This window comes from Rhizophagus irregularis, chromosome 10, assembly GCF_026210795.1.
Source record: "Rhizophagus irregularis chromosome 10, complete sequence".
NCBI lineage: Eukaryota > Fungi > Glomeromycota > Glomeromycetes > Glomerales > Glomeraceae > Rhizophagus > Rhizophagus irregularis.
The window spans coordinates 3,938,479-3,950,862 of NC_089438.1; the positions used below are offsets into that span (position 1 = coordinate 3,938,479).

The following is a 12,384-nucleotide window of genomic DNA, read 5'->3' on the forward strand; positions in this document are numbered from 1 at the left end:
TTTTTATAGCCCTATTCTGTGATTTCCGGTGAAATTCTGTGACACAAAGAAAATCATCTCTATAGGTTAAATAATGAAATATAAAAGTCAAGCTATTAGCTCTTGACGCAAGTGATTAATTTTATGAATCTTTTTATATTTTATATTATTCGCAAATCGCACTATTAACAACTGAACAGTGAGGTTGTAGGCTATTCAGTACGAATTTGCAAATCTGTACGGTACGGTTGATCAACTTTCTCAAAAATTCCAAAAATTCCGTACCGTACCGTACTTGTCCTATATATATTATATTATAGAGCCAGTACGGTATGGTACAGCTAATTTTGTTTTTTATATGTCCAAATAACCACCATAGTTAAATAGACATTGGTGTTCAAATAACCACTATGGTCAAATGGACATTGGTGTCCATTTAACCATGGTGGTTATTTGGACATTAATGTCCGTAGTTATTTGGATATATACAGTATATATATATAAATTAACCACGCCATACCGTACTGGCTCTAATATATATATAGTACGGAATTTTTGAAAATTTTTGGAAAAATGATCAACAGTACCGTACAGGTTTTCAAAATCGTACTGTTGTGACTTCTTTGTTAAGCTGGAAAAAGATAATGTAAAAACATAATTATAAACTTATCATCGTACTTATAAATTACATTTCATTGTGTTCTACGTTTAGGATGGGATGTATGATTTTAATAGTATTTTAATTATGATTTTCATGAACATATAAATTTCTGAATTACAAAAATACCTTCATTAATTAAAAATTAAATGATTGTTTTCCTCCTTAAAACATGTAATATTTAATATGTTAAACATTTTTAAACGTATTTATTTATAGATGATTATAACTATTTTATTTCAAACTTATGAGGTGAAGGAAAAATAAATAAATAAACCAATCAACGAACAAACAAATAAATGAATCAATAAAGTAATATACAGTATACGAAAAGTTTTTGAGTACTAAAAAGAAATTTCCTAAGTTTATTCATTATTTACTTACAGTCTGCGTGAAGTAGCATTAAATTCATTTCAATTCACTTAATGCAGCACTATTTGGTACAATACCGATTTTTTCCCAATTTAAAACTTTTTTATGACGTTCGTTTAAAGGATTAAGTTCTCCTTTAATGTTAATGTAATTAAAAGAGGAAGGAGGAAGTGGTTCGTTAAGAATATTTGTTACTCTGTTTATGAATTCAGACATACGTTCATACGACTTTGTAGTGCAGGCATAATCCACGAACTGAAATATATTAAAGAAAGAATTAATTTTTAATTAAGAAAATATTTTTTCTTTAAATTAATATATTTACTTGGAACACGTGAGGCATTTCTTCATATATTTCGAATGTAGTATTTGTCGGAGTTTGAAATTGAGATTTTTCAAATTTACCAGCATTATATGATGGACCCTTATATTTAGTCGGTTCAGCAGATCTATAAGCAAAATAAATTGTTTCATCTCGTAGTCTTTCCTCATCTCCTGCTACCTACATTATTCGAATAAATTCTTTTTTAGTGTAAAGTTATCTTAAGAAAAAGTCAAGGAGAAATACCTTTCTTACCAATAATAAAGGAGGCAAATTGCCTAAGCTTTCAGCTAACATTGGACTGACATATGGAATTGCCAGCCCTTCATTATTTACATATAATTGTAATCTTCCCTCAGGCCTATCAAAAGAATCATGCCAAATTTTGGGACCAAGATTTTGGTTCTTAATCTTCGCTGCTAAAGCAGCATCTTTTCCTTTATATTCTTTACTAGCCTGAGATTCCGCGTAAAAAGAAGCAGCACCTCCCGTCACATTTGGAATATAATCAGCACATCCATCATCTAATATTGAAGGCAAGCTAGCTGTAAGATCAACCCATGGGCTCTGTAATGTTCCACAACACTATCATGTAAATTATTGACAATTCAACAATATGATAAAGCAAAAAAAATAAATTTTATATTTACCAAACCGATAATTCCAGCACACGATGGCAAACCAGCATCGCGTATAGCAAGACCGAGAGCTAAACTTAAACCACCTCCAGCACTATCACCACAAATTACAATATTTTTTGGATTTAAAGGTTCAAATCCAGCATCTTTGGGAGGATTTAAGAGATATAGATAAGCAGCTAATGCATCATGTAATGCGGCGGGAAATTGATTTTGAGGTGCAAGCCGATAATTGAATGCTATACAAGAAAATTTTGGTTAGATAATATATTAAAGATTATTGAAAGTTTCATTCTTTCGAGGTTTAGACTTACCTAAAACTCTTGCATTTGCAATTTTAGCAAGAGGACTCGTAATACAACGATAAGTTTCTTTAGTGAAAAAGTAATAAGCTCCACCATGAATATACAGAATAGTTTTCTTGTTTTCTCTTTTTTCCCATCCATCATTAGGGACTTGAAGCCATTCAGAAATAATTCCATCATCTTTCAAATTTTTCCATTCAGGATCTAAGACGTGTTCGTATGGTTTCAAAATTTTATCAAGATGAACTTGAGCCTCGTTTCTATATTTATTATCAATCTTAAATTCATTTATCACCACACCAGCTTGTACAGGAGAAGGTTGAAAACTAAAGCTAGCTCTTTGCATTTCCTCAATCGTTTTGTTACTTACGAGTAATGATATAAACTTTGCCCAAAATATATGACTTGTTAAATTCCATGAAGGTCTAGGTGGTCCATTAAGATAATGTTTTATCGTTGTAGAAATATACAATGGTGAATTTTTTAAAAAGTCGGCCATTTTTCAATTAGTAAAACTATATGTAAAAGATTCAGTTCAAATAATAGTTTAATTTATATAAGAATTTATTTAGATACTATTTTTTACTCTAATAATTAAACTTATATTGATATTTGTATTAGTATCTGAAACATCTTATGATGTATTCATTATCAGAATTCTTACCCAAAATAAGTATATTATATATAAATTTGTCTTAGAATGCCTTCCTGATCTAGAACCTCGAACAATATATAGTTAGCAAGAAAAGTCAATTACGACAAATATGCAAACTCTAAAGCAATCTAATCGTTTGCAATACATTCAAAATCAATTAAAATTAAAAAATTAATAAAAAAAAAGCATTGTGCGACGGTGACGTTAAGACTACCCCGGATTTAATAAATGGATCGTCCAGCATCATCATGCATCTGCGCCCTGTGCTACAGATTTGAAGTGGCGTATCATTTGCCATAGATTGGCTAAATTGGCAGGCTCTAATCCCAATACAATTTTGAATTAGGCTGCATAAATGATTGGCGTAGAACAAATTTACAACAACGTAATGAAACTAATCCTAAAAAATTTAAGCTATAAAATAATATAATCGTGACAATGAAATTCTTCACATGAGAAATCATCATTGCCATCAGTTTTTTTTGATTTTCCCACACGACGAATTTTCTTTTTTTATATTTTTCAGTTTTTAGATTTTCCCACGCGACGAAAAAAAATTCTTTTTCTTTTAAAAAAAAAATCCACCTTTTCTTTTAAAAAAATTTTACATTTAATTTTTAATTTCTAGTACCTGCACAGCTCTCAACAATTCTTTATGCTTTGCTGAATGTATTAAATTGTGCCAGAATAGTAAACAAATCATAACCAAATCGTGCAAGTAATCGCGAATTTTTAGTAATTATTTGGATAAAATCTAGTCTATATGCAGTTACTGCGCATTAAGACGTTCAACAATCTATTTTTCAACCAATCCGACGTATCTATTATCAAAGTCGTTACGACTTTTAAAATTTTTTTTTGAATAATTTTAATTATATTTATAAAATTTAGTAAACGTAATGTATAATTGTATAAATATATTGTAATTGCATCATTAAGTCATTTTAGTAAATATGAAATAATACATTATATAACCTTGAATAAATGTTTCTTATAAGTCAATAATTTTCAAATCCGTGACTACCACCGTGTACTATTTATATCAACTTCATTTATAGGGTGGATCGTTTGTGTATCTCAAAACCTTTAATTCGGCATCCCCGGCCAATTCAAATAAATCCGAAGGTGAAAAAAAAGAAGTAAAAGCAATTAATAACCCAATTTCTTTAATTAAGAAAATCAAAGTTTGAAATAATTCCAAAACTTACCACATATCTCCAAATTACAAATATGAAACTCCAAAAAAAGAAACTTCCAAATTAGAAAAGAAAAAATCAGAGTTTCACAACAGCGAAACCTACCATTTTCTGCCCAAAACCTACAAAAAGATAAAAAAAAAAATTTTAGTAAAAAGTTTCTTTTAAAAAAAATAACAAAACAAATTTAAAACTTACCTAAGAATCCACTTTACAGAAACTTCAAGATCGTAGCGATGGCTTAATGCGCAGTAACTGCGTTATAAATACATAGTGACCACATTATGTAATCGTAAAGAAATTACATATATGCAGTTACTGCGCATTAAGCCATCGCTACGATCTTGAAGTTTCTGTAAAGCAACGCTTAATTTGGAGTTAGAATCTACAAAGAAAAAAAGAAACTTTAATAAAAATTTCTTTAAGGAAAATAAAAAAACAACTTTTGAAGTCCTTCAAAACTTACCCATGGATCCAAAGCCAAATCCAAAACTGGATCCTACAAAATATAAAAAGAATAATGTTTTGAAAACTTAGAAGTCGGAACCAAGCAACCAGCCTTCTGGGAAGCTTTCTAAGAAAAAGAAAAATGCACTGTTAGTACAATTCACTTTCATTAAAGAAATAGTCTAAACTGTCTGTCTAAAAAATAAGAGGAGTATCAAAATATTAGTAAAGTATTATATTAAATAATAATCAATAAAATATTTCTAATTCCTCACCAAGATACACCGTGTCAAAAGGCCTTGTTACTTAAGAGAAATGAAAAATCAAAACTTAAGTAAACTATTCTATCAAAAGAATAAATCAAAATATCTGATTTCTCACATAACCAAAAGTCCGGCCATCTAAGCAAAAGAGAAAATCAAGATGTTGGTAAATGTTTCAGTATATACAGTATATAATTAAAAAAAGAATTCCTCACACGTCCAAAAAGCTAAGAACCAACTGTTTAAATAAAAAACAAGAAAAAAATGGACGTTTATGAGTTATGACTGTTCTGAAAAGAAAAAGTTTAAAAAAAAAATTTACAGGCCCATATTCAAAGAGATTCTTCTAAAAAAAAGTGAAAAAAGAAAGGAAATTATAAGAAAGAGAAAGTGAAGAATGAGGGGGAGGAAAACGGAGGTACGAGAGAGAGGAATAAAAAGTATGAGAGAGGGAAAGGAAAGGAATAAGGGAGGGAAAGAGAAGAGTAAAGGGGGAAAGATTCTTTGTCCCTATAAGAAATATGTATACGGAAAGGATACGTTTTGTATACATTTTATGTACGTTTCTATAGATTCCGTATACAAATTCCGTATATTTAATAAGCAATTCATTTTTGAACATTTTTTAAAAAAACTAATGTATACGGAAAAAATTAATCAATACGGAATGTATACGGAATTTTAAACTTAATATTTTTAGAAAATAATTTTACAAAAATCTCGTATCATAACACGAGATCACGTGATTGTTTATTGTTTTGTTATGATACGTTTTTTGTTTTTTATATAAACCCTTACTTTGATGAGTTTGATCTTCCGATCTTCCTTTCTGTCTTTCCTTTTCTTCTCTTTTCTCTTGTCTTATTTTTGTTATTTTTTCTAAATTTTTCTTCTTTTTTCGTCACCCCCCTTTTAAAAAAAAATTTTTTTTTTCGTACCTCACTTTAAAAATTTTTCTTTTTCATCACTCTCCTTTAAAAAAAAAATTTTTTTTCGTCACTCCCTTAAAAAAAAAAAATTTTTTTGATTTTATTCTTTTATTCCCACTCTTCTAAAAATTTTCTTTTTTCTATTTCTATTTCCTCTTTATAAAAAATTTTTTATTTTTCTAACTTTGACGTCCTTCCTTTAAAAAAAAAATTTTTTTTAACTCTCCTAACTTCGTTACCCTCTTTTTAAAAAAATATTTTTTTTTGATTTATTCTTTATTCCCCTTTCTTTTTTATTTATATTTATCCCTTTTTTTATTTCATAGGCCAGCAGATTTTTTTTTGTGAGAAGATTCAGTTTTTTTGTAGATCAGTTTGGGAGTCTTTTCCTTTTTGTAGGATTGTTCAGGATTTTTTTCTTTTTTTAGGTCAGTTCAAATTTTCTTTTTTTTTTTTGTAAGTTGGGTTCAGATTCTTTTCTTTTTGTAGGTTGTTTCAGTTTTGTTGCTTCAGAGTCTTCTTTTTTTGTAGGTCAGTTTTGGATTTATTTTGTTGTTTTGGTTTCTTTTTCATCAGATGCTTCATAATTCTTTTCATTTATGTAAGTCAGACATTCTGGAGTTCTCTTTCTTTTTTTGTAGGAATGCTGACCTTTTGTGACTTGGACGATTGCAGATACTATATGAAGGGGGGTTTGTTTCCAATTAAGTTAGACGTTCTTTTTTGTTTTTTTTAGGTTGTTTGACTCCAAATGAACCTGAACTTATAGATAATTTTGGTTGCAATAGGTGGCCTTAATAAGGAGGGAATTTTCATAATGTATTTGTATTTTGTTTATTTTTTATTTTTTATTTAATTTAATAAAGTAAAATTAGATTTATGTAAATATAATTATAGTAAACTGTAATACAAATAGTAAATTCAGTGACCAAATCGTATAAATTTCGTGATAAAATCAGTGATCAAATCATGTAAATTCCATATGAATTCCGTGCAAATTCCGTATCCAAACCATATTTTTAGTGATACGGAATTGTGCATTTTTCCGTATCCTATTATGATACGTTATTTCTAAGGAAAAAAAATCGTATAAAAACTTTATAAAAAACGTATCCAATTTTTTTATAGGGTGTAAGAAAAAGTTTTTTAAAAAAAGAAAAAGTTTAAATTGAAAGAAAAAGTTTAAAAGAAGATCAATTGAAAGAAAAGTTTAAAAAAGAAAATTATTAAAAGAAAAAGTTTATAAATATTTTAAAAAGTTTAAAGATCATTGCGTTGCAGTTATTACTAATTATAAATTGTAAAAAGTTTAACAAAAATAAAAAGTATGATATAAGTTTAGAGCAATAAGGTTAGAAATAGAAAAAAATTATATTATAAAATAACAACTTTACGAAAAGTTAAGAAATGGCGAAAAAGTTTATTGGAGACCGCTAGAGGAATCAATTGAAATAGGTTAGGATAGGTTTTCCAAATCGAACTTAAAGATACTATTCAAAGACAATTTAGACATTTTTATTTTATTTTTTTTTTCTTTACAAAAGAAGAGTTAAAATTAAAAAAAAATATAAATATTAAATCACGTGTTGCTTTTTCACTTGATTTTTATATAATTAATTGGAAGCGCAGCAAAAAAACTATAAATTGCCAGTTATAACATAAAAATAAAATAAATATATTAACGGTTTAATGGTTAATTAACGGTTAAAAAATTTTTTGTTTTAAATTATTTTTCGATAAAAAAAATAAAAATAATAAAATATTGTGCATATCAGCAATTTTCTATTTTAAGAAATTTTTTTAAAAAGCAACAAATATTTGGTAATGCGCAGCAAAATAACATCATTGTTTATTAATCATCTGATTCATTTATTTTTGTATTTATGGAAATTTGTGCAACTGTTGTGAAACAAATAAACTTTTGCATTTATGGGAATTTGAGTTAAAAAAGAATTTTTTTTTCCCTTTTTTTTAAAAAAAAAATTATGCAGCCACATATAAAGTGATCGATTTTCTAGGAAGGAGGATGAAGCGTTATAGGGTTAAGGGTTCGCATACATTATTCTTACTATCTAAAACATTAAATTTGCAAGCAAAGTTTCTGGTAAATCACAATTTTGATGCCTGGAGTTTATGGGTTTAATTTACTTAAAAAATATAAAGAAATTTGTATCGCCATATTTACGGAATATTTACATACCGATTCTGCGGTAAATTGGCTTCTTGTGGTTAATAAATATGTATTTATAGCGAACTTTACCCAAAAGAAAATATATTATATAATTTGCTTCCCGGAATGGGATGATCGGCTAGGTAAACATTAATTGATTGTAAAAATACTAATAATAGTTAAAATTTCGAAATTTCGAAATCTAATTTGTCATATCGATTCACAGAATTCATATGCGGTACAAGTAAAACCAGAGTCCATATAAATAGAACCAGTATTTGCGCTGAATCTTTTACATTATAGTTTTACTATTTAAAAAAATGACCGATTTTCTAAAATATTCTCCGTTATTAATTTCTACGACGATAAAACATTATCTTAATGGACCACCTAGACCTTCATGGAATTTAAAATGTCACATATTTTGGGCAAAGTATATATCATTACTCAAAAGTTCCGAAACAATTGAACAAAAGCAAAGAGCTAGTTTTAGTTTTCGTCCTGCTCCTGTACAAGATGGCGTGATGATAAATGAATTTAAGATAGATAATAAATATAGAAACGAAGCTCAAGTTCATCTTAATATAATATTGAAACCATTTGAACATGTCTTAGATCCTGAATGGAAAAATTTGAAAGATGATGGAATTATTTCTGAATGGGTTCAATTCCCTAATGACGAATGGGAAAAAAAAGAAATTAAGAAAACTATTTTGTATTTACACGGTGGTGCTTATTACTCTTTCTGTAAAGAAAATCATCGTTGTATTACAAGCTCTCTTGCTAAAATTGCAAATGCAAGAGTTTTAGGTAAGCTAAACCTTGGAAGAATGAAAATTTCAATCAATATTTAATATATTACCTAGCTAAAAATTTTCTTATATAGTAATTAATTATCGGCTTGCACCTCAAAATCAATTTCCTGCCGCATTACAAGATGCATTGGCTGCTTATTTATATCTCTTAAATCCTCCCAAAGATGCGGGATTTGAACCTTTAAATCCAAAAAATATTGTAATTTGTGGTGATAGTGCTGGAGGTGGCTTAAGTTTAGCTCTCGGTCTTGCTATACGTGATGTTTGCGATGCTGGTTTGCCATCGTGTGCTGGCATTATCGGTTTGGTAAATAAAGAATTCATTTTCTTTGTTTGTTGAATTACTAAATCATTTACATAATTATAATGCGTCACATTATAGAGCCCATGGGTTGATCTTACAATTAGCACAGCTTCAATATTAGATGACGAATGTGCTGATTATATTCGAAATATGAAAAGAGGTACTGCTAATTACGCAGAATCTCAAGCTAGTAAAGAATATAAAGAAAAGGATGTTGCTCTCGCAGCAAAGATTAAGAACGGTCCCAAAATTTGGCATGATTCTTTTGAAAGACCTGATGGCAGATTACATTTATATGTAATTAATGAAGGTCTAGCAATTCCATATGTCAGTCCTATGCTAGCTGAAAGCTTAGGCGATTTACCTCCTTTATTATTGGTAAGGAAAGGCATTCACATTATCCTCTCTTAGATATTAACTAAAAAAAGATTTATTTGCATAATGTAGACTGCAGGAGGAGATGATAGATTTCGAGATGAAGCAATTTATCTTGCTCATAGATCTTCTGAACCAACTAAATATAAAGGTCCATCATATAATGCTGGTAAATTTGAAAAATCTCCATTCAAAACTCCGACAAATACTACACTCGAAATATATGAAGAAATGCCTCACGTATTCCAAGTAAATATATTAGCTTAAATTTAAAGAAAAAAAATGTTTTTAATTAAAAATTAATCCTTTCATTAATATATTCCAGTTTATGGAACATGCTTTCACTACAAAGTCGTATGAACGTATAGCTGAATTTATAAATAGAGTGATAAATACTCTTAACGAACCACTTCCTCCTTCCACTTATAATTACATAAATGTTAAGGGAGAATTAAGTCCTTTAAAAGAACTTCATAAAAATGTTCTTAATTGGGAAAAAATCGGTATAGTACCAACTATACCACATGAAATGAATTAAAATTTAATTCTAATTCACGTAGATATGGTAAGTAAAGAATGAATAAATTTAAATTTAGGAATTAATTTACTTAAAACAAAACTACTTTTTAGTACATCGTATACTGTATATTATTTCACTTATTTTCTTTATTGATTCATTTATTTGTTTGTTTGTTGATTGGTTTATTTATTTATTTTCACTTATATAAGCTAAAATAAAAAATAGTTGTAATCATCTATAAATAAATGCATTAAAAATATTTAACATATCATATATCTTAGAGAGGAAACGATCATGTAATTAAGACATAAGTTGTATCAAACTTAAGAATATCCGAATATGTGACGAATTAAATTATAATTTACAAACAATTTTTTGAATTTTAAAATATAAGTTTTATTTTAATTATAAATAAAGGTATTTTTATAAATTAGAAATTCAATCGTACAAAATATAGTTGCAAAATCATAATCAAAATCATCTATCCATCCTAAACAAATACGATGGTGAGTTTCTAATTTTGAATCGCCGCAACATATCGCTGTTGGCACCGGTAAACCATGCTATTCTCTTCTTATTCTTAAGTTATTCACTAAGCTCAGAGCAACAATGCAATTTTATAATATGAATGTGTAATTTTTTAACGCTTTATTAGAAAATGCAATAAATTAAAGATTGAAGACTAATGAGCCAATTGCGCCTGCATTTTTGAATAAATGTTCGCTACAAGTAAAACAAAAAATTCAAAATTTTTCAGAACATGATACTGATATTATATTTTAATGACAACTTTAATAATACTATATTTCTTTTCACCTGCCAAAAGGCTTATATGTTTTATTTAGGAAGAATATTAAGGTTTGTTTAACAAAGTTTGACTTGTTATTTACTTATTAATTTAAAGGGACGGAGATATCATAAAAAAACTTTTCTTTGGTGTAATAATAATAATTAATAATTTTAAGGTAACTTTTTAATAGTAAATTATTTTATTTTCTCTTTCAGAAATAATTTTACTAGTTTTATTTCATCAAATCGGGCGGTGCTTTCCTTCGGAACAGCTCCGCCATCAGGTTTTGTTTTCGGACACCAGGGTGATGTTGTCATATTGGCGGCTTGGTTCACAGATCATTTTCGGCTCTAATAGTTTAGTGTCCTTATGATTTGTACCGTGACACAGATGCCACTCACGTCGTGATAGGAATAAAATGGGGAGTAGCATCATTTGAATGTAAAGACGCAAGGAGGATAACAAGTCTCAAGTTGAAGCAGCGTTGAAGTCTCATTTTGAATAATTATCAAATTTGAAGAGTAAATAATTTTATTTAAAACAGAATATAAGATCTATAATAAGAAAAGTTTGTTGGTAGGAAATCTTATATAGATCTTAATAATAATGCTATAGTGTTCTTGTTAATATGTATATATACTAACAAATAATTTTGTATTATTTCAAAAGAAAATTTTACTCTAATTTTGAAATTAAAAATTGTTCAGATTGATCACTACATATGGAGATATTAATGATGCTAGAAAATAGAAAATTAGTATATTGGACGAAATTACTCTTCAACCAACGATTCAACTAATGCAATTTTTTAATCATTGGATAGGTTTCATTCTTCTCTTTCAAATAAATGTAGAATTAGGGATTGGAATCGATTCGACTAAAATCGATTTAATCGAAATTTGAATCAGTATCTAATAGAATCGATTAATCGAATCTAAAAATCGAATCCCAATAAATCGAATTTTTATACATTTTGGCGCAGCAAATATAATCTTGCTGTTTCTATAACCACGTCACAATGAAACATTATCCAATCAAGTCAATTGTGGCTAATGTTTAATTAATTAAAAAAAAAATTTTTTTTTTGATTGATAATTTCGACTGGATCATCTTTTGGCCAGAATTAAATATAATTCTATAATTCGGGCCAAAAATGTCTACTGCATATTATACAGTACATATATTTTTTATTATAATGATAACAAATTTGGCTTTTTATATAATAATTACTTTAGCTGATAAATTTTCAGGTTTTTTATTCAGTGCAAAAATAAAATCATTTTAATCAAAAATTTTCAAATTTTACAATAAAGATTATTTTAGTATTTTAGTTAAAATCCACCTAAAATTTTGTGCCGCCGGGATCATCGAAAGCGTTGCATCACGAAAATGTTTAAAAAATGATTTTTTTGTAAAATTACTGAGAAACGATTAATCGATTCTTAAATCGAATTCTCGGGTTTCAATTTTCGATTGAACCGATTCCAATCCCTATGTAAAATCATATCCGTAGCATACATGTACGTAAAATTATTTAGAATTTTGCTATAACAGATAAGAATTATGATGGTGCATATTAAAATTCCTCATTTTACGTTAAATTTAATAAAATTTTAGATACAGATACATCAAATTATTGTTTAATA

General features: G+C 28.0%; 2 protein-coding genes across 2 annotated transcripts; one reads left to right on the top strand and one right to left on the bottom strand.

The window, feature by feature from the left end:
* Positions 1-1,045: 1,045 nt before the first annotated feature.
* Positions 1,046-2,773, bottom strand: OCT59_002324 (uncharacterized protein; the record flags this gene model as incomplete). Its single annotated transcript, XM_066144426.1, has 5 exons — positions 1,046-1,264; positions 1,335-1,511; positions 1,587-1,898; positions 1,982-2,208; positions 2,284-2,773. The coding sequence occupies 5 exons, from the start codon at positions 2,771-2,773 to the stop codon at positions 1,046-1,048; spliced, it is 1,425 nt and encodes a 474-aa protein (XP_065995590.1).
* A 5,111-nt stretch (positions 2,774-7,884) lies between these two features.
* On the top strand, positions 7,885-9,966 carry OCT59_002325 (uncharacterized protein; the record flags this gene model as incomplete). The annotated part of the gene is made up of 7 exons (XM_066144427.1): positions 7,885-8,077; positions 8,161-8,172; positions 8,238-8,744; positions 8,821-9,056; positions 9,132-9,431; positions 9,501-9,677; positions 9,754-9,966. The coding sequence occupies 7 exons, from the start codon at positions 7,885-7,887 to the stop codon at positions 9,964-9,966; spliced, it is 1,638 nt and encodes a 545-aa protein (XP_065995591.1).
* Positions 9,967-12,384: the final 2,418 nt, after the last annotated feature.